At 44.5% G+C, this 23,883-nt stretch overlaps 1 protein-coding gene across 5 annotated transcripts in view; it reads right to left on the bottom strand.

Annotated features, from left to right (window-relative positions):
- AP3S2 (adaptor related protein complex 3 subunit sigma 2) overlaps window positions 1-23,883 on the bottom strand; it is a 72,253-nt gene that overhangs the window by 23,718 nt on the left and 24,652 nt on the right. For 2 of the 5 annotated variants that reach the window (XM_064376289.1, XM_064376290.1), the window contains one exon: window positions 18,609-18,706. The exons of the other annotated variants lie outside the window; for them this stretch is intronic. In XM_064376289.1, the coding sequence (XP_064232359.1) occupies window positions 18,609-18,706 (98 nt within the window). The remainder of the gene's footprint in view (window positions 1-18,608; window positions 18,707-23,883) is intronic. 5 annotated transcript variants of the gene reach the window in all.

Here is a 23,883-nt window from a genome sequence, read left to right as displayed (position 1 = left end):
AGAGAGAGAAAAGAAACCCACAAAATTGGGACAAATATCTATTTCACAACAACTAATAGTGTCCTGTACTGTTTGGATAAGCAACAAAGTATTACATACTGACACTATACCAAAGGAGTTTAGTCTACTAGAAACAAGATTAGAAACATGAGAATATGAGCAAGAAGACAAATAGTTCGAAGAACTATGATACTGAAATTCAGAGAAAGCTTCATCAAAGGTAAAAGTTGGGTTGCGGCTGGGCACGGTGGCTCAGGCCTGTAATCCCAGCACTTTGGGAGGCCAAGGTGGGAGGATTGTTTGAGTTCAGGGGTTTGAGACCAGCCTGGCCAACAAAGCCAGACCTGTCCCTTAAAAGAAAAAAAAAAAATGTTGAGCTAGGTCTTGACGTTTAGAAAACTTGGGCAAAGGCAGAGAGGTGGAACTTGGTGTGGTGTGTGTGGAAAACAGAGGAAGACAAGTCTCACGAGCCAAGGGGTCTATGTCCCAGGGAAGAGACAGCCTGAGGGATGAGAGGGTTCAGAGTCCAGAGATTCCCGAAGGCCAAAGGGAAGAATGTAGATTGAGGGAAGATGAAAGAAATGTTTCCTACAGAAGATGAGAGTGGGTGAAGGAGGTTGGGGGAGAGACTGGATTCGGGAAATGGCAAGAAAAGAAAAAAAGAAAAGCAAAGGGAAAGGCGGAGCTGAAGAAAATACTGAAAGAAGGGATGTCACCTGGTGGCTGAATGGAAGAAGGCGACATGGGCATCCCTGCAATTTCATACCTTGAAGAAAGCTGGTATTGCTGAGAACTAGGAAAGTTAAGCAGAGAGGATGGGTGAGGGGTGAGTGGAGAGGTCGGGAGGAAGGAGGTGGAGTGGGGAGGAGATGATGAGTGGTTTTGTGTACACCAAGTTCGTCCAACCTGAGGCCCAGGGCGGCTTTGAATTCGGCCCAACACAAATTTGTAAACTTTCTTAAAACATTATGAGATTTTTTTTTGCGATTTTTTTTTTTTTTTTTTTAGCTCATAGCTATCATTAGTGTTAGTGTATTTTTCTTTTTTTCCGAGTCTCACTGTGGCCCAGGCTGGAGTGCAATGGGGTGATTTCGGCTCACTGTAACCTTTGCCTCCCAGCTTCAAGCACTTCTCTTGCCGCAGTCTCCCGAGTAGCTGGGATTACATGATGGGTGCCCACCATCATGCCTGGCTAAATTTTTGTATTTTTAGTAGAGATGGGGTTTCGCCATGTTGGCCAGGCTGGTTTCGAAAACTCCTGACCTCAGGTGATCCACTTGCCTTGGCCTCCCAAAGTGCTGGGATTACAGGTGTGAGCCACCGCACCTGGCTGTGTTAGTGTATTTTATGTGTGGCCCAAGAAAATTGTTCTTCTTCCAATGTGGCCCAGAGGAGCCAAAGACGGGACACCCCTGGTGTATACCATGTTTGAAATGGTGGCAGGTCAGCAAGATGGAGAGGGGCTGCACCCTCCTGGAAACACAAGCCTTTAGCGTGCATCAGAATGAGGTGTCTATTTGTGACACATCTGTAACAGAGTGGATGAACACTCAAGGGTGACTGCATAAAGGGAAGAGCTAGCAAGATGCCAGGGACAGACTGTGGGGAAGGTGCCCATTTCCCCACTCACTCTGCAGAGGCTCAATGCCTAAGGGGCCACAGCTAGTCGGCAGGTAAATCTTCCACTCATTCCCTGAGACTTCTGTAACATTAAATGTGATGCTGACAGAGCAATCCAAAAGGATGCATTTAGGTAGTGACTCAGCAAAAGACAGAAAATATGCAGGAGCCAAAGGATGGAAGCCATCCTTTCCATGTTATCAGTAGTTAGACCAGGGAAGACAGACCTGGGCATCATTGTGCCATGAGTTGCTGGTATAGACCTTGTTAGCTTCAGAAACAGGTTCTACAAATTGTTTTCTATAGAATGTGAACCTTAATTCTTGAAGTCATAAGCAGATAAGGCCACAAAGAATCAACAGTGACCAAGATGTAAATCCATCTACTTTGAGACTGTAAAATGGGTCCTACAGCCACACTCTGGGCCCTTACCCTTGCTGTACACAGACTCCTTTGGCCCTCCCCACTTGTGCTCTGGGAGTTCATCACAGTTCCTAGCCTAAGACAGTCTGCAGACAATTTATCTGGCCTCAAGCTCAGACTTTGCTGTAGAGGAGCAGAAAGCAATTTGACTGTTTACCATGCTAGGGAATAAAATGTACGTAGAGAGAGGACTGCCCGTACTGTTCAGTATACTGGGCCTAAGAAAACTAAGGTAATATATAAAAAATGTGTGCACACAGTACAACATCAAAAAAAAAAAAACTAAAGTAATATACAAGCAATATGTGCACACAGTACATTTTTGCAAACTGAGGCCCCCATGCTTGCCTCATTCCCCTCCCTAGAGGCAGTTTCTTCTGTAACAGTGACCTACAGTGACCTCTTCGATCCTCTTCCTCACCCCGACCACATCTGTTCCTTCCTCCTTGCTCAATGCATTTGTCACAGTGACTTGCCTGTTGTCCTTCAAACATTATTCTCTCGCCTCAGTCTTTGTAATTCCTGTGCCAGCTGCCTGGAATGTTCTCCAGAGAGCCACATATCTCTTACTTGGGTCTGGATCATAATCCTAAAAGACACAACCCTGAATGCCATAATCCTAAACGTTGAAATCCTAAAAGACCGAAATCCCTAAAGTCTAAAATTCCAAAAATCACAGTCCTGAGAGATTAACATACTGAATGCTGAAATCCTGAAAGCTGAATTCTGGAGAAGGGATTACTGTATTTTTGTTTGTGTGCAGGATAGTTGTATCATATTAGGCAGAACTACTCATTGCTATTGTCTTTATTTGGAAATTAAATATGGTTTAAGGAGCTGCACATCAGTATCAAGTTGACAGGGGTGGATTTGTGAACTTAACTTTAGGTGTCAACTTGACTGGATTAAGGAATACCTAGAAACCTGGTAAAGAATTCCTCTGGGTGTGTCTGAGAGGGTGTTTTCAGAGACTAATGCGTGAGTCTGAGCAGACTAGTTGGGGAACATCAGCCCTCAATGTCAGCAGCACCATCTATCAGCTCAGGGCCAGGAGAGAACAAGTACAGAAGGTGAACTGTACTCTCTCTCAGAGCTGCAGCAGACTTTTTCTGCTGCTTTGGACATCAGAAATTTAACATCACAAAACTGCACAGCTGGGTGTGGTGGCTCACGCCTGTAATCCCAGTACTTTGGGAGGCTGAGGCGGGTGGATCACCTGAGGTTGGGAGGCAGAGGTTTCAGTGAGCCTATATCGCACCACTGCACTCCAGCCTCAGCAACAAGAGTGAAACTACATCTCAAAAAAAAAAAAAAAAAAGAAAGAAAAAGAAAACCAAAACCCTGCATAATTGCAATGTTGACTTTGTGTATAAGCATTGTGCGTGCATGTAAAAATGCTGAAACTTCCTCAATAAAGAAAGAAATGTCCTTTTTGGACATCTGCATTTGTAAAAGATAAAATTTCTTGAGATTTCAGCTCTTTGGGCAACTAACTGCATTTGTCGTGGTGACCCATCAGGTTTTTGATTGATCTCATCAAAAGACTCTGGTCATGTGCCGTGGTATTTCAGATGACTATAGCCATAAAGTTGGGTGCACACAATTGCCAACCACAGTGATAGGTATTTATACATTTCCCTTTTCACCCATTTCTTGATAAATATAGTTTGTCTGCTCAGAACTGTGATGTGACTGTCATTAGTATACCTGAGTGTTTATGTATGTTATTACTGCCTGTTATGTAAAGTAGCCTATGCAGTGTTCTGTCGTGTTTTTATGTTTCTCAAATAAAGCCTCTTGGTTTTTTTTTGAGACGGAGTCTTACTCTGTTGTCAGGCTGGAGTGCAGTGGCACAATCTCGGCTCACTATAACCTCCATCTCCCAGGTTCAAGTGATTCCCCTGCTTCAGCCTCCTGACTGGGACCACAGGCATACTCCACCACCCCCGGCTAATTTGTTGCATTTTAGTAGAGACGGAGTTTCACCACGGCCAAGATGGTCTCTATCTCCTGACCTCGTCTTGGCCTCCCAAAGTGCTGGGATTACAGGCGTGAGCCACCACAACGGCAAATAAAGCCTCTTTTAAAAATGTAAATAAACAGGCTGGGCATGGTGGCTCATGCCTATAATCCCAACACTTTGGGATGCTGAGGTGGGTTGATCACTTGAGGTCAGGAGTTTGAGACTAGACTGGCTAACATGGTGAAACTCTGTCTCTACTAAAAATACAAAAATTAGTAGGGTGTGGTGGTAGGCAGCTGTAGTCCCAGCTACTCAGGAGGCTGAGGCAGGAAAATCGCTTGAACCTGGGAGATGGAGGTTACAGTGAGCTGAGATTGTGCCATTGCACTACAGCCTGGGCGACAGAACAAGACTAAAACTTAAAAATTAATTTAATTAGGCCGGGCACAGTGGCTCACGCCTGTAATCCCAGCACTTTGGGAGGCCGAGGCGGGTGGATCACGAGGTCAAGAGATCGAGACCATCTTGGTCAACATGGTGAAACCCCGTCTCTACTAAAAATACAAAAAATTAGCTGGGCATGGTGGCGCATGCCTGTAATCCCAGCTACTCAGGAGGCTGAGGCAGGAGAATTGCCTGAACCCAGGAGGCGGAGGTTGCGGTGAGCCGAGATCACGCCATTGCACTCCAGCCTGGGTAACAAGAGCCAAACTCCGTCTCAAAAAAAAAAAAAAAAAAAAATTAATTTAATTAATTAAAACATATATTTTTAAGTAAATAAATATCTTTTAAGACTTTTTTTTTTTTGAGACAGGGTCTTGCTTTGTCACCCACACTGGAGTGCAGTGACACAATCATGGCTCAATGCAGCCTCAACCTCCCAGGCTCAAATGATCCCCCTACCTCAGCCTCCTGAGTAACTGGGACTACAGGCATGCACCATCATGCCCAGGTATTATTATTTTTTTTTTTGTAGACATGGGGTCTCACTATGTTGCCCAGGCTGGTCTCCAACTCCAGGGCTCAAGTGATCATCCCACGTCAGCCTTTCGAAGTGCTGGGATTACAGGCATGAACCACTGTACCTGGCTTAAAGAACTCTTTATTTTTCCCAGAATTGTAATTCAGGATTTTGATCTTTCTGGATTGTGATTTTCAGGATTTTAGACTTTAGGAATTTTGATCTTTCCAGATTTCAGCATTTGGGATTGTGATGATCAGCTTCCCTCTTACTTTCTTGAGGTTTCTATTCAAATGCTATCTTATCAAACATCTTCTCTGACTACACTATATAAACTATCAAGCCATATCTACCCAGCCCCTATCCTGCTGTATCTTCTCCCCTGCACTTATCACCATCTAACATCTATTTTATTTTGTCTCCCCTGTTAGACGTAAGATTCACAAAGACAGGAATGTTTTATTAACTGTTTCCCCAGAATGTGGGTGGATATATGAATTTCCACCTAGAACAGTGGGTGAATATATGACTTCTACAGTAATTAAGTAACCAGTATGTGCCAACTACTGTGCTAAAAATGGAAAATACAGTGGTGAACAAGACAGTCCAATTCCTACCTTAATACTATCTGGTGGGGGAAACAAACAAAATAATGAAATACTTTGTATAGGCATACTTCTAAACACTTTACATATATAAGCAAGGTGCTGTCACACGTAAGTTTCTTTTCTTTTCTTTTCTTTTTTTGATACAGAGTCTGGCTTGGTCACCCAGGTTGGAATGCAGTGGCACAATCTTGGCTCACTGCAGCCTTGACCTTCCAGGTTTAAGCCATCCTCACATCTCAGCCTTCTGAATAGTTGGGACTAGAGGCATGTGCCATCATTCCCAGCTAATTTTGGCGTTTTTTTTTTTGTAGAGATGGAGTTTTGTTATGTTGCTCAGGTTGGTCTCTAACTCTTGAGCTCAAGTGATTCGCCTGCCCTGGCCTCCCAAAGTGTTTGGATTACAGACGTGAGGCACTAAGTAAGCCCAGCCTCACACAAAAGTTCCTAAGGCACAAGTCATTCAGTTCATTGTGGCAAAGCCAAGATTTAAGCTCAGACACACGGGTCCTGGAATTTGTGCTCTTACCCATGCAAATAGGTGAAAACACCACCCTGTGTCAGATGCAGTGGCAAAAGTAGTCAAAGGTGCTGGGCAAACAAGACAAGTGTATCAGCTTTAGTCTACGGGCAGGAGGGGAGTGCCAGGAAAGGCATTTTGAGGGCTGGCTTTTTCAAAGGGTGACAGAATTGTCAGTGTGGGCCCGGCATGGTCGCTCAGGCCCATAATCCCAGCACTTCGGGAGTCCGAGGTGGGCAAATCACTTGAGGTCAGGAGTTTCAGACTAGCTTGGCCAACATGGTGAAACCCTGTCTTTACTAAAAATACAAAAATTAGCTGGGCATGATGGTGTGCACCTGGAGTCCCAGGTACTCAGGAGGCTGAGGCAGGAGAATCACTTGAACCTGGGAGGTGAAGGCTGCAGTGAGCCGAGAATGTGCCATTGCACACCAGCCTGGGCAACAGAGTGAAACTGCCTCAAAAAGAAAAAATAAAAAATGGGCCAGGCACAGTGGCTCACACTTGTAATCCCAGCACTTTGGGAGGCTGAGGCAGGTGGATCACCTGAGGTCAGGAGTTGAAGACCAGCCTGGCCAACATGGTGAAATCCCATCTCTACTAAAAATACAAAAATTAGCCAAGTGTGGTGGCACGTGTCTGTGGTCCCAGCTGCTTGGGAGGCTGAGGCAGGAGAATCACTTGAAGCTGGGAGGTGGAGGTTGCAGTGAGCCAAGATCACGCTACTGCACTCCAGCCTGGGTGACAAAGCGAAACTCTGTGCCAGGTGTAGTGACATGTGCCTGTGGTCCCAACTACTTGGGAGGCTGAGGCAGGAGAATCACTTGAAACTGGGAGGTAGAGGTTAGAGGTTGCAGTGAGCTGAGATCACACTACTGCACTCCAGCCTGAGTGACAGAGCAAGACTGTTTAAAAAAAAAAAAAAAAAAAGGGTTAGGCGTGGTGGCTCACACCCTGTAATCCCAGCACTCTGGGAAGCTGAGGTGGGCAGATCATAAGGTCAGGAGATAGAGACCATACTGGCTAACACAGTGAAACCTCATCTCTACTAAAAATACAAAAAATTAGCCACGCGTGGTGGCATGCACCTGTAGTCCCAGCTACTCAGGAGGCTGAGGCAGGAGAATCCATTGAGCCTGGGAGACAGAGGTTACAGTGAGCCAAGATCGCGCTACTGCACTCCAGCCTGGCGACAGAGCGAGACTCCATCTCAAAAAAATTAAAAAAATAAAAAATAAAAGAATTGTCAGTGTGAAGCTGCAGGAGCTGGAGGCTCTGTTTTGGGCATGAGCCCAAAACTTACTCTACTGAGTTTGAAGTAGAGTGAGTTCAGACAGCAACTGAGGAGTCACCAACAGAGAGATAAATGAAGTTGTGGGATTGTGAGAGATTTCCTAAGAGAATGTCTAAAAGAAAAAGAGAAGAATGGCCATTTAAGAGAGAAGAAGCCCAGTGGGCCAGAGAGAGTGGCCAGAAAGGTAGAAAAAAATACCAGGTAAAGGTCTATCATGGAAACTAAGAAGAAAGACTATTTTAAAGATAAGGAAGTGTCAAAATCGCCTGGTGAAAGGGCACTGGAAACCATCCAACAGATTTAGCAATACAGAAGACAAGGTTTTCAACTGGATCGCTGTCTACTTCAAACTTCTTTACTACTGATCCCGTATACATAGTCCGTATTCCAACCCCATCCATGCTCTTGATCTAGGACAGTACTGCTCCCACTCAGGGTGCATTTGGAAACGTACCAGGCAGGTACCCTATCAGCCTTTAGTAGAAGGGGCCAGGGACACTAAATACCAGCAATTCAATGAAAAATAACACTGCCCAAAATGTAAATAGTGCCTCCACTAGCAGACCTTTGGTCTGGATGGAGCTTATGCATAGTTCCAAATCTCCCGTGGCCCCCATACCTAACATTCACCCCCATATTCTTCCCATGTGCCAATGCATAGTTGCAAATCTCCCGTGGCCCCAGCCCTAACATTCACCCCCATATTCCTCCTACCTGCCACCAAAGCCTTTGTTCCTATTATCTTGTCTCTTACAATTCTGGTTTTGAAAACAGAAATCAATATATTCTATAAGTCTTTACATCTATATCTATCACATTATTTATGCTTTAAAATTCTCAAATTCTGTGGTTTAGTGGAAAGAACATGGGTTTTAGAGTTCAGGCACTTTAGCCTGAGTTTCAGTTTCCTCATCTGTCACACAGGAATACTACCATCTACCTTACAGAAGATTACTGAAAATAAAGTACCTAGCACAATGCCTGGTACTTGGCAGCTGTCCAATTCACATTAATTTCCCTTCCTATGACTACTCTGCCCTTGATAATTTCTTTCTTTCTTTGAAACAGAGTTTCACTCTTGTTGCTCACGCTGGAGTGCAATGGTGAGATCTCGGCTCACTACAACCTCTGCCCCCGGGTTGAAGTGATTCTCCTGCCTCAGCCTCCTGAGTAGCTGGGATTATAGGCATCCACACCACACCCAGCTAATTTTTAGTAGAGATGAGGTTTCACCATGTTATCCAGGGTGCTCTCAAACTCCTGACCTCAGGTGATCCACCTGTCTCAGCCTCCCAAAGTGCTGGGAATTTATACAGCCTTCATTGCTCTTTTCACTTGGCATTGATCTTCTAACCCCAAATTGCCAGTGTTTTTCCCCCCAGCTTCAGGCAAGTCACACTGGTGGTGCCAGGCCAGCCTTGCCTTTGTTGCACACAGTCAGTACAGCTCAAGAGCTGCACACTGCACTCAGTCAGGAGGCTGCCTGCCATGCTCCTCATCTCTACTAAAAAACCTGTATCCAGGGCCACAGACACTCAAAGGCCGAAGATGAGATACCATCTACCCTGCCCCTCTGTTTCAGAGCCCAGCGTCAGAGGCAGCTGTTTCTTCAAAGTCCCATTCTTTGTTCTCTACTTTTGATCAAATGTCATTAAATGAAAGAGTTTATGATTAAGTACTGTTATTCTGTATACTTTATATGAAGTTTAGTGTTATGAAATGCAATATGCAGATACATATATTTGACTAAGACAGTTTCACTTCTATGAAAAGTAGTACAAAATGAGAGCTCCCTAATATGAACATCATGCCTACTGAAAAATTACATTCAACTTATAGCACCATCTCCAAATGTGTTGTTTACTCCAAGACCAAGGGATGTCTCTGTATGATCCATCTATCTAGTTGGACTATAAGCTCCTTTTTTTTTTTTTTTTTTTAGATAGTCTTACTCTGTTGCCCAGGCTGGAGTGCAGTGGTATGATCTCTTGGCTCACTGCAACCTCCGCCCCCTGGGTTCAACCAATTATCATGCCTCAGCCTCCTAAACAGCTGGGATTACAGGCATGGGCCATCATTCTTGGCTAATTTTTGTATTTTTATTAGAGATGGAGTTTTACCATGTTGGTCAGGCTGGTCTTGAACTCCTGACCTCAAGTGATCCATCCACCTCAGCCTCCCCAAGTGCTGGAATTATAGGTGTGAGCCACCCTGCCTAGTTTATAAGCATCTTTTTTTTTTTTTTTTTTTTTTGAGGAGTTTCGCTCTTGTTACCCAGGCTGGAGTGAAATGGCGTGATCTTGGCTCACTGCAACCTCCGTCTCCTGGGTTCAAGCAATTCTCCTGCCTCAGCCTCCCGAGTAGCTGGGACTACAGGTCCCACCACCATGCCCAGCTAATTTTTGTATTTTTTAGTAGAGACGGGGTTTCACCTTGTTAACCAGGATGGCCTCGATCTCTTGACCTCGTGATCCACCCGCCTCGGTATCCCAAAGTGCTGGGATTATAGGCGTGAGCCACCGCGCCCGGCCGCTTATAAGCATCTTAAAGGTAGAAAATTTGACTTTTATATCTTTGTATCTCTATATTTAGCACAGTGTCTTTTTCCTAGTGAATGCTTCAAATGGTTGTTGTTTGTCTGGTAATCAGAGAAAAGAAGACAAAAACACTTTCAACAGACATCAGTCCTTCATCAAGGTCAGAGAGCCAAGGTAAAGACAAATGATCTGCAGAAAGTCTCTAAGGAGGGAGGCACTTGCCTCCCAGATATAAAAGCCATTTATTCTGCTATGGAATTTTAAGTCATCTTAAATTCATTTGGGAAGTATAGGAGATATAAATACCAAATATTCAGTTAGAGAAACTGAAAACCTGCTATGTGGGATACCTTTCCTAAGATTCAACCATGTTTCCTTCTTATTAGAGCATTTCTCTATTTTTCTGTTACTAAAATTTCTGGCTTCCCTTCTATAAAATGATTATAAATCAAATGTCAGCTTTTCCTCTAAGAAAATACATGAAAAAAACCATGGTCATCATTGGTGATATTTAACTAGTTCAGGTTCTCCTCCCTCTTGGGAACATAATAGGATTCCATTTCCCAGTCCCTTGAGTAGGAGCATGAAATGTGAGTGTACGGGGATGTGTCAATTCAAGAGCCAGCACACACATGTCCAGGTAGAAGCATATTTTGAGAAGATTTCCATCAGCAGGGACCTCTGAGGAACTTCAGTCAGCAGAGACACCGCAATGGCCACAAAGCACAAGTGAAAAATAAACCTTGTTGTCATAAGCCATTGGGATTTTGGAGGAATGCATTACCTAGCCTACCTTGACTGATATAAAAATCAAGCCTGGAAAAGGGTTCTTAGCTACGAATCAAGAAATTCTGCTTCTTATCTTAGAGTAGGCCAATCCTCTTCTGCAATATAAGGAATAATAGCAACAACAGTAGAATTGAATCTCAATTCCAGCCTTTCAGGATACCTATAAATCAGCAACCAAAGCAATATACAATTTGTTTTATCTGCAACATATCCAAGTAATATCATGGGTAATAAGCTTTGCTTACTGACTACAACCTTGACAAACATTAGGTTTTATTGAAAAAGGCTGAATATCAAATGGGTATCTCTAAAAGTCAAATATTGCTGTTTTGTGTACACTGCTATTCTACTGTCCCTAACCAGTAATAAGGAATGACTAACACACCAAACTCAAGGCAGCAGGTAATCAATGAGATCGTGCACTGAGGCAGTGCAAAGTTCAAGTAAGCGAAGTGAGAGTATATATGGCAGCAGATATTAAGTATAGTCTGGAACAATCTTTGCTTTTGTTTTCTTTTTTTCTTTTTTAATTAAAGAGATGGGGGTCTCACTTAAGGCTCAGGGTGGTCTCGAACTCCTAGGCTCAAGTGATCCAGTTGCCTCAGCCTCCCAAAGTGCTGGGGATTACAATCGTCAGCCTCCACACCCAGCCCAAGTGTTCTTTCTTTTTTTTTTTTTTTGCAACGGAGTCTTACTCTGTCACCCAGGCTGGAGTGTAATGGCGCAATACTGACTCACTGCAACCTCTGCTTTCCAGGTTCAAGCAATTCTCCTGCCTCACGCTTCCTGAGTAGCTGGGATTACATGCCTGCGCCACCACGCCAGGGTAATTTTTGTATTTTTAGTAGAGACGGGGTTTTACCATGTTGGCCAGGTTGGTCTCGAACTCCCAATCTCAGATGATCTGTCTGCCTCTGCCTCCCAAAGTGCTGAGATTACAGGCTCATGTGTGTGCCCAGTCCTTCTTTCTTTTTTCTAAACAAATTATAGGGATTTGGAAATTTAAGAAATCATTATGCTGATCTTTGTCTTTATGACAGAGATAAGGAATGACTAACACACCAAACTCCAGGCAGCAGGTAATTAATGAGACTGTTACCCTGAAGGAATAAGATTTTGGCCTCTGAAGAAGATATTTTATAGCCAACACTAAGAATGGAAGGTAACATGGAAAGTACAGTAGTCCCCTCTTAGCCACATAGGATATGTCCTAAGACCCCAGTGGATGCGGTGTTTTTTCCTATACACACATACCTAAGATAAAGTCTAATTTCTAACTTAGGCACGGTAAGAGACTAACAATGATAACTAATAATAAAAACAATTATGACAATATGCCAGCATCACTACACTTGCACTTTGGAGCTATTATTAAGTAAAAAAAGGGTTACCTGAACACAAGCACCAAGACACTGTGACAGTCAAGCTGGCAACTAAGTGAGCACTGGGCAGCTAGTGTACACGGCATGGATGTGCTGGATGAGCACTGGGCAGCTAGTGTACACGGCATGGATGTGCTGGATGAGCACTGGGCAGCTAGTGTACACGGCATGGATACACTGAATGAGCACTGGGCAGCTAGTGCACACGGCATGGATGTGCTGGATGAGCACTGGATAGCTAGTGCACACGGCATGGATACGCTGGATGAGCAATGGGCAGTTAGTGTACATGGCATGGATGTGCTGGATGAGCACTGGGCAGCTAGTGCACACGGCATGGATACGCTGGATGAGCACTGGACAGCTAGTGTACACGACATGGATACACTGGATGAACACTGGGCAGCTAGTGTACACGGCATGGATACGCTGGATGAGCACTGGACAGCTAGTGTACACGACATGGATACACTGGATGAACACTGGGCAGCTAGTGTACATGGCATGGATACGCTGGATGAGCACTGGACAGCTAGTGTACATGGCATGGATGTGCTGGATGAGCACTGGGCAGCTACTGTACCAGTATGGATTCTGTAAGGTCTTTTAGGCTCACTGACAGTGCCATGAACGCCATGTTAACCTCTGTGACCTGCAGGGACACTCCAGAAGAGTTTCTGGAAGACCAAAGAAATGATCAACCTCTGTGGCACCTACTTAACTCCTTATTCCTGCCCTAATTGATAAGGTTATTGAACTCCACACCCTATGACCCCCTCCCAGCTTGCAAAAAAAATGCCCTGAACTATAATTTTCCACTGCCTACCCCAAATCTATAAAACCAACTCCTATCCCACCGCCCTTCACAGATGTCCTTTATGGCCTCAGCCTACCTGCACCCAGGTGAATAAACAGCCATGTTGCTCACACAAAGCCTGTTTGGGGGTGTCTTCATGCAGAGCATGCATTTTAATATTTGGTATCAAAACCCAGGATGGGGAAATTCCTATGGGAGACCAAACCCCCTGACCCTGTTCTCCTTGTGCCCCCTACCTATGACCTAGGCTCATCAGACCAGCCCAAGTATCCACTCACCATCCTCAGATCAGGTAAAGTGGTTTGCTTCAACTCTCTTCTTTAGCCCTTCTGGCTATCAACCTCCTTCTCCTATCAGTTTCATTTTCCTCTCCCTTTCAACAGAGACAAGAAAGACAGGGCTTTCCATAAGGTTCATGACCGGAAAAAATCCTACGTAGGTCACAGAACTGGGAAGACAGCCTTCCCTCGGTAACTGATCATTGCAGAGGCGTCTGCTCTGTTCACTCACTCACACTCATAAGGTGACAGATCAACTCGGGGGACTCCCTCTTTGACCGATTCACCCCAGGTTCAGATCAAGGTTTGGTGTGGGACAGCTGCTAAGCTGCTTGGTCGCACATTCACTTTCTTTGTCTCTGCCGTTCGTCTTAAACTATGGGCAACCTCTCACCCTCCATTGCTCCCTCCTCTCTCTTAGCCTGCATTCTGAAAAACCTCAAACCTGTCCAGCTATCAACTGACCTAAAACCTAAGCATCTTATTTTCTTCTGCAATACTGCTTAACCAAAATATACATCAGACAACATCTCTAAATGGCCAGAAAACAGTACCTTTTATTTTTCTATCACACAGGATCTAGACAACTTTTGTGATAAAATGGGCAAATGGTCTGAAATTCCCTACATCTAGGCATTGTTTTTTTATCTCCAATCCCTCCCTAATCTCTGCTCACAATGCAACCCATTCCAAATTTTCCTTCTCTCCCTTCCATCTGCCCCTCCTGCCTCTGCCAGCAACCCAGAAACCTCCTTGTCCATCGATCCTTCTGACCTTTTTCCTCCTCATCTGTCCAAACCAGGCCCTAATCTAAGACCTAACCACCCCCTGCCCCCAAGCCTTCCTCCTCTGCCCACAACCCACCTCCTTATGCCCCTCCTGTCACCTCCCCACCTCATACGTGGTCTAGCTTACAGTTTAGTCCCGCAGTTACCCTCTCCACCCCTGCCCAACAATTACCCCTTCGAGAGGTGGCTGGAGCTAAAGACATAGTTAGGGTGAACATTCCTTTCTCTTTATCCAACCTTTCCCAAATCGGCCAACAATTAGGCTCCTTTTCATCAGATTCCACTAAATATATACAAGAGTTTCAATACTTAACCCAGTCCTATAATCTTATCTTGAGCGACTTACATATCATCCTTACTTCTACTCTCACCCCTGAAGAATGCTTGATAGGTATTTTATCACCCAATCAGCCCCTAACATTGAAAAAGTTACAGAAATTAAAATCTGGCCCTCAAACCCCACAACAGGAGTGAATTAACCTCACCTTTAAGGTGTTTAATAACCAGGAAGAAGCTGCCAAGTGGCTGCATATTTCATAACTACAGATGCTTGCCTCTGCCGTTAAGACAAACCCCAGCCACACCACCGTCTCACAAAGACTTCAAAGTGCCCAGACTGCATCGTCCAGCATCCCAAACCTTGCTTCAAGTGTCAGAAACCTGGCCACTGGGCCAAGGAATGCCCACAGCCCTGGATACCTCTTAAGCCTGTCCTGTCTGTGCTGGGCAACCATGAAAAGTCAAACTGCCTGACTCATGTCGCTGGTCCCAGAGCTCCTGGAACTCCAATCCAAAGTTCTCAGACCAAATCCTTCCCAGATCTCCTCAGCCACGGTGGCTGAAAACTGATGCTGTCCGAACATCTCGGAAGCCCCCTGGACCATCATGAATGCTGAGCTTCGGGTAACTCTTACGGTAGAGGTAAGTCCATCCCTTCTTAATCAACATGGGGGCCACCCACTCCATACTGCCTTCTTTTCAGCAACGTGTCTCCTTGGCCTCCATAACTTTTGTGGGAATTGATGGCAAGGCTTCCAGGTCTCTCACAACTCCCCAAGTCTGGTGTCAATTAGGCCAGCACTGCTTTCCACATTCTATCCTAATCATCCCCACTTGTCCAGTTCCCCTGTTAGGCCGAGATATCCTAGCAAAATTGTCTGCCTCCTTAATTACTCCTGGGCTATAGCCACACCTCATTGCCGCCCTCCTCCCCGGACCCATACCTCCTTCGGTGGCTCCCCTTACGTTCCCTACCTTAACCCTAGGGTGCGGGACACCACCTTCCCGTCCGTTGCTACTAGTCACTCACCCTTCATCATCCCCTTAAAACCTAACCACCATTACCCTGCCCAGCACCAGTACCCCATCCCACAACAGGCTTTAAAAGGCCTAAAACCTGTTATCACCCATCTATTGCAACATGGCCTTTTAATTCACCCTCCTGCTTCTTCAGCATCTATACTCAAAGGGTATCGTTTATCCCCTTCCAAAGCCCAAATTTCTTCCCCTATCCTAGCTGTCAAGAAAAACCAAATTCTACAGAGTGGCGAACAGTTCTGCCACCTTCAGATCGGGTTGGCAGTCTCTCCCTCTTTGTCTCTCTTTTCCTTTAGAGAAAGGAAGACAAGTCTCTCCTCCAACTCTCTCTTTTCCTTTAGAGAATGGGAGACAAGTCTCTCCCCTTCTCTCTCTTTTCCTTTAGAGAATGGGAGACAAGACTCTCCCCCACCTTTTTCTTTTAGAGAACAGGAGACAAGTCTCCTAGCCTTTTCCTTTAGAGAACAGGAGACAAGTCTCTCCCCACCTCTCTCTTTTCCTTTAGAGAACAGGAGACAAGTCTCTCCCCTTCTCTTCTACTTTAAAGAACAGGCGACAAGTTTCTCCCCTCTACTTTTCCTTCAAATCCAAAGGAGACAAGTCTCTCCCTCTTTCTCTTTTCCTTCAAATCTTTCTCCTGCTACTAGAGAAGAAGAGCTCCTTCTCCTAGTCTCTACTCTGCTCCTTTCCTTAAAACTTACCTCCTTCACTATGGGCAATATTCCGCCCTCTAATCTATTTTACGTCTTCACCTGTAGCCTGAATCCTAAAAAACCTAAAACCTCTTTCACTGTCGCCAGATCTGAAACCTAAACGTCTCTGTAACACACCCTGGCCTCAATCCAAATGGCTGGAAAAAGGCACTTTGAATTTTTCTTATGTAAACCAGTCCAGCCTTGTATGCGATGCCATCAATAAATTAAACCCGGCTGGACACTCTAACTGGAAGTCATGGCTTCTTCCAATCTCTAGTCCTCTGATACTATCTTCCTCCTCTTACTTGGACCCTGTGTTTTCCGATTAATCTCTTAATTTCTACAAAATCACATACAAGCGATTCTCAGGCTGGTAGCCTCACCCAAAAGGTTCCCTGATGCCCCCCACTTCCTTTTCCCCGCTTTCCCGCTGCTGTGTGCTCCGCCCAGGAACTCTCCAAGCCAACCACGTCCCGGCTGATGCAATCCTAGCCAGCTCTTGCACCAGAAAGCCCGCCCAGCCACCCGTTACCCAACAACAGCCCGGCAGTTCAGATCCGGTTCCCTCAGGGTCAATCAGAGGGCCTTGCTGTTGCTCGTTCCCCATGCTATAAAAACCCCACGCCGGGGCCGGGCACGGTGGCTCACGCCTGTAATCCCAGCACTTTGGGAGGCCGGGGCGGGTAGATCACGAGGTCAAGAAATTGAGACCATCCTGGTCAACATGGTGAAACCCCGTCTCTACTAAAAATACAAAAAAATTAGCTGGGCATGGTGGCGCATGCCTGTAATCCCAGCTACTCAGGAGGCTGAGGCAGGAGAATTGCCTGAACCCAGGAGACGGAGGTTGTGGTGAGCCGAGATCGCGCCATTGCACTCCAGCCTGGGTAACAAGAGCGAAACTCCGTCTCAAAAAAAAACACAAAAAAACAAAACCCACGCCCCAGAAAGTCAGCGCGACTTCTCTGGCCCCTTGTGTCAGACCGCAGAACCTCGCCCAGGAGCCGATTAAATTTCTTTATTTCAATAACTGGTCTCAGTTGCCTCATTCAAACCTTGGTTGCTTCATTCAAACCTTACAGCAATAACCAGTCAATATGACAAATGCACCTTCTAACAACCCTACAATATCACCCCTTGCCCTGAAATCTCCCAGCAGTCTAAATTCTTTCCCATTTTTAGGTTTCTGCGCTGCCCCCAATCCTGCTCGAAGAAGCCCTGAAAAACATCGCCCCATCACCCCTCTTTGCCACACTTCCTGATATTCCACTGCCCTCCACTCTCTTCATTTCTTTTTCCTTTATATTACTAATATAAAAAGAAGGAATGTAAGGTCTTTTAGGCTGACCCACGGTGCCATGGATGCCATGTTAACCTCTGTGACCTGCGCGGACACTCCAGATGAATTCCTGGAAGACTGAAGAAACGATCAACCCCTGAGGCACCTACTTAACTCTGAGACGTTCTCTATTGTTCCTTATTTCTGCCCTAATTGATAAGGTCATTGGACTTTGTAACCAACTCCACACCCTACGACCCTCTTCTAGCTTGCAAAAAAACCACCCTAAACTGTAACTTTACACTGCCCACTCCAAACCTATAAAACCAATTCCTATCCCATCGCCCTTTGCTGACACTCTTTTTGGCCTCAGCTCGCCTGCACCCAGGTGAATAAACTTCAGAGCTTGAGTTTTAACAGATACGCTGGATGAACACTGGGCAGCTAGTGTACACGGCATGGATACGCTGGATGAGCACTGGACAGCTAGTGTACACGGCATGGATACGCTGGATGAGCACTGGGCGGCTAGTGTACACGGCATGGATACGCTGGATGAGCACTGGGCGGCTAGTGTACACGGCATGGATACGCTGGATGAGCACTGGGCGGCTAGTGTACACGGCATGGATACGCTGGATGAGCACTGGGCGGCTAGTGTACACGGCATGGATACGCTGGATGAGCACTGGGCGGCTAGTGTACACGGCATGGATACGCTGGATGAGCACTGGGCGGCTAGTGTACACGGCATGGATACGCTGGATGAGCACTGGGCGGCTAGTGTACACGGCATGGATACGCTGGATGAGCACTGGGCGGCTAGTGTACACGGCATGGATACGCTGGATGAGCACTGGGCGGCTAGTGTACACGGCATGGATACTCTGGATGAGCACTGGGCAGCTAGTGTACACGGCATGGATACGCTGGATGAGCAATGGGCAGCTAGCGTATAAGGCATAAATACACCGGATGAGCACTGGGCAGCTAGTGTACATGGTAAGTATATGCTGGATGAGGGATAGTTCCAACATCTCATCACGCTGCTCAAAACGGCATGCAATGTACAACATATGAATTGTTTATTTCTAGAATTTTCCATTTAATATCCTTGGACCATGGCTGACTGTGCAAAACTGAAACTACACAAAGTGAAACCGCAGATAAAACCTTCTGTCTTGGCAGAGCGCGGTGACTCACATCTGTCATCCCAGCACTTTGGGAGGCCAAGGCAGGAGGATCACCCGAGGTCAGGAGTTCGAGATCATCTTGGTCAACATGGTGAAACCCCATCTCTACTAAAAATGCAAAAATTAACCAGGTATGATGGCAGGCACCTGTAATCCCAGCTCCTCGGGAGGCTGAGGCAGGAGAATGGCTTGAATCCGGGAGGCGGAGGTTGCAGTGAGCTGAGATTGCACCATTGCACTCCAGCCTGGGGGACAAGAAGAGACCTCATCTCAAAACAAACAAACAAACAAACAAACAAAAAAACCCCACAAACTGTCTGTCTTAATCACCCTTTAACTCTGCCCTACAACTGGCCTTTCTGTATGTAAGATAAAAAATTTCCTTATTACTTAAGCCAAAAAAAAAATCTGCAACAAAATTCTGATCTATCAAGCATTACGAGAGAAGGGCTTATAGATGCTATGGAATACAAGGCTGGCCTCAGCTGCCTTCTTCTCTCTTAGGCACATCCAGGTAGATAATGAGGTAGCCAGGGATAGTCAGATATGTCAACTAGCACCTTTTACAAAAACTATAACTCAAACAGAATCTTATTCTTTTAGAACAAAATAGTTCCTCCTTCATAATCAAAAACACAAAGTGTGTGTCCCTCACTTGTCCCTCCATTCCTGGAGACCTGCAGTCAGGCCACCTGCTTCAATGTCACAGGGTGTGGCGGGTGTTAATGAGCTTCGTTATCACAAGCTCTGTTCACAGAAGGGACATGGGGCAAACATAACCCAATATTACTGTTTATGATCCTTTCATCTTAGTGCTTACCGGTTCCATTTTGAACCCTCAGCATTTTTCCATTTTAGCAGCCTATACTTAGCAGAGATGTAAAATTCTATACTATGAGGTTTTTTTTGGGCTCAGCCCCATTCAGAAGCATATGTTTCAATTTTCTTGAGAGGGCCCAATGCAAATTAGAATCTTAAAAATAAAAAAAAAGCTGGATAAATACCCTTGACATAGCCATTGAATTGTGACTCTAATGACCAAATCTTGAAAGCCCAGTTGAATTCTAAATCCAGCTTTGCCATTAGATCCTGGTAGGTCAGAACGTTGGATCACTCACACAGTTTTCTTGGAACAAAATTCAATTCACCATAATTAACACCAACACCCAACTCGGTCATGATGTTGAGCTGTGTTTAGGGATTTCTGAAAGCAAAAGGGAACCAAGTGTCCTAGGTTCCAAATGCCACAGCCTGGAGAGCTGATGGTTACCCCAGGGACTATGAAATTAGACCTCACTCCAGCCTCCAACAGTTTAAATCATGAACAACTTTATGTGAGTAGAGTCCTGGGAAGTCTTTAGTGACAATCACCTGAAGATACCCCAGTCAGTAAAAGGTACCACACTAGATTCAGTGAGGAATACAAAGAGAAGGCAGTCTAATCAATCAGGGAAAACACGCAAAGTTATGTAAATTAAGGTCACAGAGGAGAAAAATAATACTCTACATGGTTCAAAGAGATCACAACAGGCTAGACCATGAGGATAAGCTTTAGAGTAGAAGGATTTGAGCTACACTTAAACGACAGGCAGAAAGTTCAGGCAGAAATTACAAAATAAATAAGAGTGGTCTACTTTGGCTGCAGCAGCAGGTGTCTGGCAAATAGTTATGGAAGCAAGGCCAAGACAGGATGAGGAAAAATTGTGGAGAGCTTGGAATGTCTGGACAAGGGGTCAAAGCCAGTCTAAGAGGTACATTAGAAAAACGAATTCCAGTATGTGGGATCAATAAGAAGGAAGAGAGAATAAGGTTAGAAAACCTGCCAGAAGGCCAGGCATGGTGGCTCAGGCCTGTAATCCCAGAACTTTGGGAGGCCGAGGCAGGTGGATCACCTGAGTTAAGAAGTTCAAGACCAGCCTGGTCAATATGGCGAAACCCCATCTCTATTAAAATACAAAAATTAGACGGGCATGGTGGTGCATGCCTTTAATTTCAGCTACTAGTGGAACTGAGGCAGGAGGACTGCTTGAATCTGGGTGGTGGAGGTTGCAGTAAGCCAAGATCGTGCCACTGCACTCTATCTTGGGCAACAGAGTAAGACTCTATCTCAAAACAAACAAACAAACAAAAAACCCCTGCCAGAAACAAGTGATTTCAAATCAAGAGACGTGATAACTAAAGACAATGTTTGACTCATAATTGAAACTGAGATTTAAAAAAAAGATCTTTAGGACATTTCTGGGACAATTGGGGAAACTTAAATATGAGCTGTATATTGGAAAACAATATTTGTTAATGTTAAATTTCCCAACTATGTTCATTGTGCTATGCATCATCAGAGAATTATATACAACATATTATATAATATCCTCGTTCTTAGAAGACGTCTATTGACATATTTAAGGATGAAATGTAATGATGTCTGCATTTAACTCTCAAAATGATTCAGGATAAATGTATATGTATGTACGTAGAGATAAAAGCAAGTATGCCAAATGTTAATAGTTGGTGAATCCAAGAACAAGATACAAAGAAGGACTTTAGAGAAAGAAGCAACAGGTTTAGTGATTGACTCTGGATCTTGGGAACGAGGAAGAGGTATAAAAGGCTTTGAATGTACATGACAAAGAACGGTAGTAACACTCCTGGAAAAGAGAAGCTGTAGGGAGAAATGGTTTTCAGAAGACATATGCTGAAGCTGGCTCTGGATAAGTGGCGAGAAGATACCTAGATGTTAGAATGACATCAGGGAGAAATGCTTTCAGGCAGCTGGAAATACAGGAACAGGACTCAGGCCATATATCAAGACTAGAATTACCAATTTTGGAATTTTTTTTTTTTTGGAATTTTTTTTTAATACTCAAGTTTTGCTTCAAGATCTAGAACATGAAAAATGGATGAGATTTATGCTAGAAATGAGAGGGAGAAGAGAGAGGTGAGAGATGACTGACAACGTAACTTCCTGATAGAGTGAAAAGAGAACAGGAGAAAAATCAGGAGAGTTCTATATGATAGAAACAAAGGTGGAAAAAGGTTAAGAGTGCTCCATTAAAGAATGTGATGACTGGGAAATGGCCGAAATCATCAGTGAATTTTGGATTCTGACTTTAGAAAGAGAACAGAGGAAGTAGAATTAAAGACTGGGTGTAAATCACCCACTTGTTCAAGTTCACCTTGAATGAAAACAATGGAAGCAGAACTACAGTTAGAGGCAGGAGAGCCATGGGGAGAGCTCTATTCTCTCCAGGATGGGGTATCCTGGGGATTTGTAGATACAGAACAAACACTAGGGACACCTTAGAGACCAGGGCAAGAAGTGGGATTACGGTGTGTGTCAGGGAGAGACAGAGGACTTGGCTCTAGAAATGAAATAAATAAACCCTCTTTTAACATAGGAAGAAAAGGAGAGAGATGAGGTGGAAAGAAGCAGTGATAACAAAACAACTTAGGAGGGTAAACAAGAAATCACAAGATGAGGAGTAAACAACTTGGTAGGGCAGGAGGAATTCGGTCACATCTGGTCTTTACACAGGCCTACCACTCCGGCTACATCTGCTGAAGGTGATGGGGGAATTCGGTCATATCTGGTCTTTACACAGGCTCCGGCCACATCTGCTGAAAGTGATGGGGCATCTATCCATGACTATCTAATGCAGATCTCAAAGGCCTAGGAACTGATGAGAGTTTCTAACCCTGAGGTGAAGAGATTCTTTAGTTAAAAACAACAGAGTTCAAGGTGATACTCCTATTGTCGTAGGATAAGGCTTTTGCTAATCTTAGTAAAAAGGTCATTTTTTAATTATCAATGGAAGATCTACCTGAATTAGCAACTGCTCTCTATGAGGGCACAGATAAGCTTGGAATCCTATGAAAAGGAAGCCACCTATTGGAAGCCACCACTAGACATTCTAAAGCTGAGTAGGGGAGGCCTCTGATTCCTTGCATCACCCGTTTTCAAAAATCTCAGGAGATCTCAACAGTTATTTCCTAATACCACATGAACAACAAAAATAAACAGTTTCATAAGCTGTAAAAGAAATTTGCAGGGGCAGCAAAATACTTTATGGAACTTATCTGAAGATAAGACATATGAGGAGGAGCAACATTCTTATGGCCTTTGATTTCCTTTTAAAAGCCACGTCAAATAAAATGGCTGGAACTGGAATTACTTTATTGCTCTAGCAGGTATCCTCACAGATGTTTACAAAGCAGTATTAGAATGATGATGCAAAAAAATCATGATTACCTCAGGAGATGGAAAAAAAGCTTTTGATAAATTGTAAAATCCTTCTATGATTAAAAATCCTTAGTAGGAAGAGAGAGGAAGAAACATCTTTAACCTGATCATCTTTACAAAAAACCCGAAAGCAAATACTGTACTTCATGGTGACAGGATGAAAGCTTCCCTTTCAAACCATGAATCAGAGCAGTTGCCCACTGTCACTACTTCTATTCAATACCACTTCTAAAAACACTTTTTTTTTTTTTGAGACAGAGTCCTGCTCTGTCACCCAAATTGTAGTGCAGTGGTGTGATCTCGGCTGTTGGGTTCAAGCAATTCTCCTGCCTCAGCCTCTCGAGTAGCTGGGACTACAGGCACACTACCACACCCAGCTAATTTTTGTATTTTTAGTAGAGATGGGATTCACCATATTGTCCCGGCTGGTCTTGAACTCCTGATCTCAGGTGATCTGCTCGCTTCAGCCTCCCAAAGTGCTGGGATTATAGGTATGAACTACCATGCCTGGCCCTTACAAATACATTTTTAAAACACAGGCAGACAACCTCACAGAAGAAAGAAAAAAGGCCTTGAATAAATGCTTCACTAGAGAGGACCTCCTAATAGCCAACAGAGAATAAAAGATGCTCATCTTCATGAGAAATGCAATTAGAATGACAATGAAATACCAGTACATACCCAGTAGTTCCATCAAAATTAAGTTCTATATCCATCAGTCAGGATAGGCTTGGTTAAGCCACAGTAACAATTTTAACATTTCCTGGCTTAAATTACTGAGTTTATTTCTCTCAAACTATACACACACACACTGTGGGTCCACTTGGGGGCACTGTTCTACCTCATCCTCAGTTTGGGACCCAGGCCCCGGCAGGCTGTGTGTCTGTGCTTCCACAAATGCCAAGGGAGAAAAAAATGTATATATTTGTGCACTGGCACCTAAGTTTTGACTAGAAGTGACACACGGCACTTCCACTCACATTTCATTGGCTAAAGCAAGTCACATGGCTACACCTAACTTGAAGAAGGCATAGAAGTATAATTTTACCACGTGTCCTGAAGGGGAAAGAACTGTAAATATTCAGTTAACAGTTCTAATGACTGCCACACTGAGAATATAAACTTTTGCCAGGCGGCTCACGCCTGTAATCCTAGCACTTTGGGAGGCCGAGGTGGGTGGATCAC

Source organism: Aotus nancymaae, unplaced genomic scaffold (assembly GCF_030222135.1).
Source record: "Aotus nancymaae isolate 86718 unplaced genomic scaffold, 86718_ANA_hifiasm-v0.15.2.pri h1tg000014l, whole genome shotgun sequence".
Classification (NCBI taxonomy): Eukaryota; Metazoa; Chordata; class Mammalia; order Primates; family Aotidae; genus Aotus; species Aotus nancymaae.
Note: the sequence above shows the minus strand (reverse complement) of the source record. Positions and strands in the feature narration are given on the sequence as shown.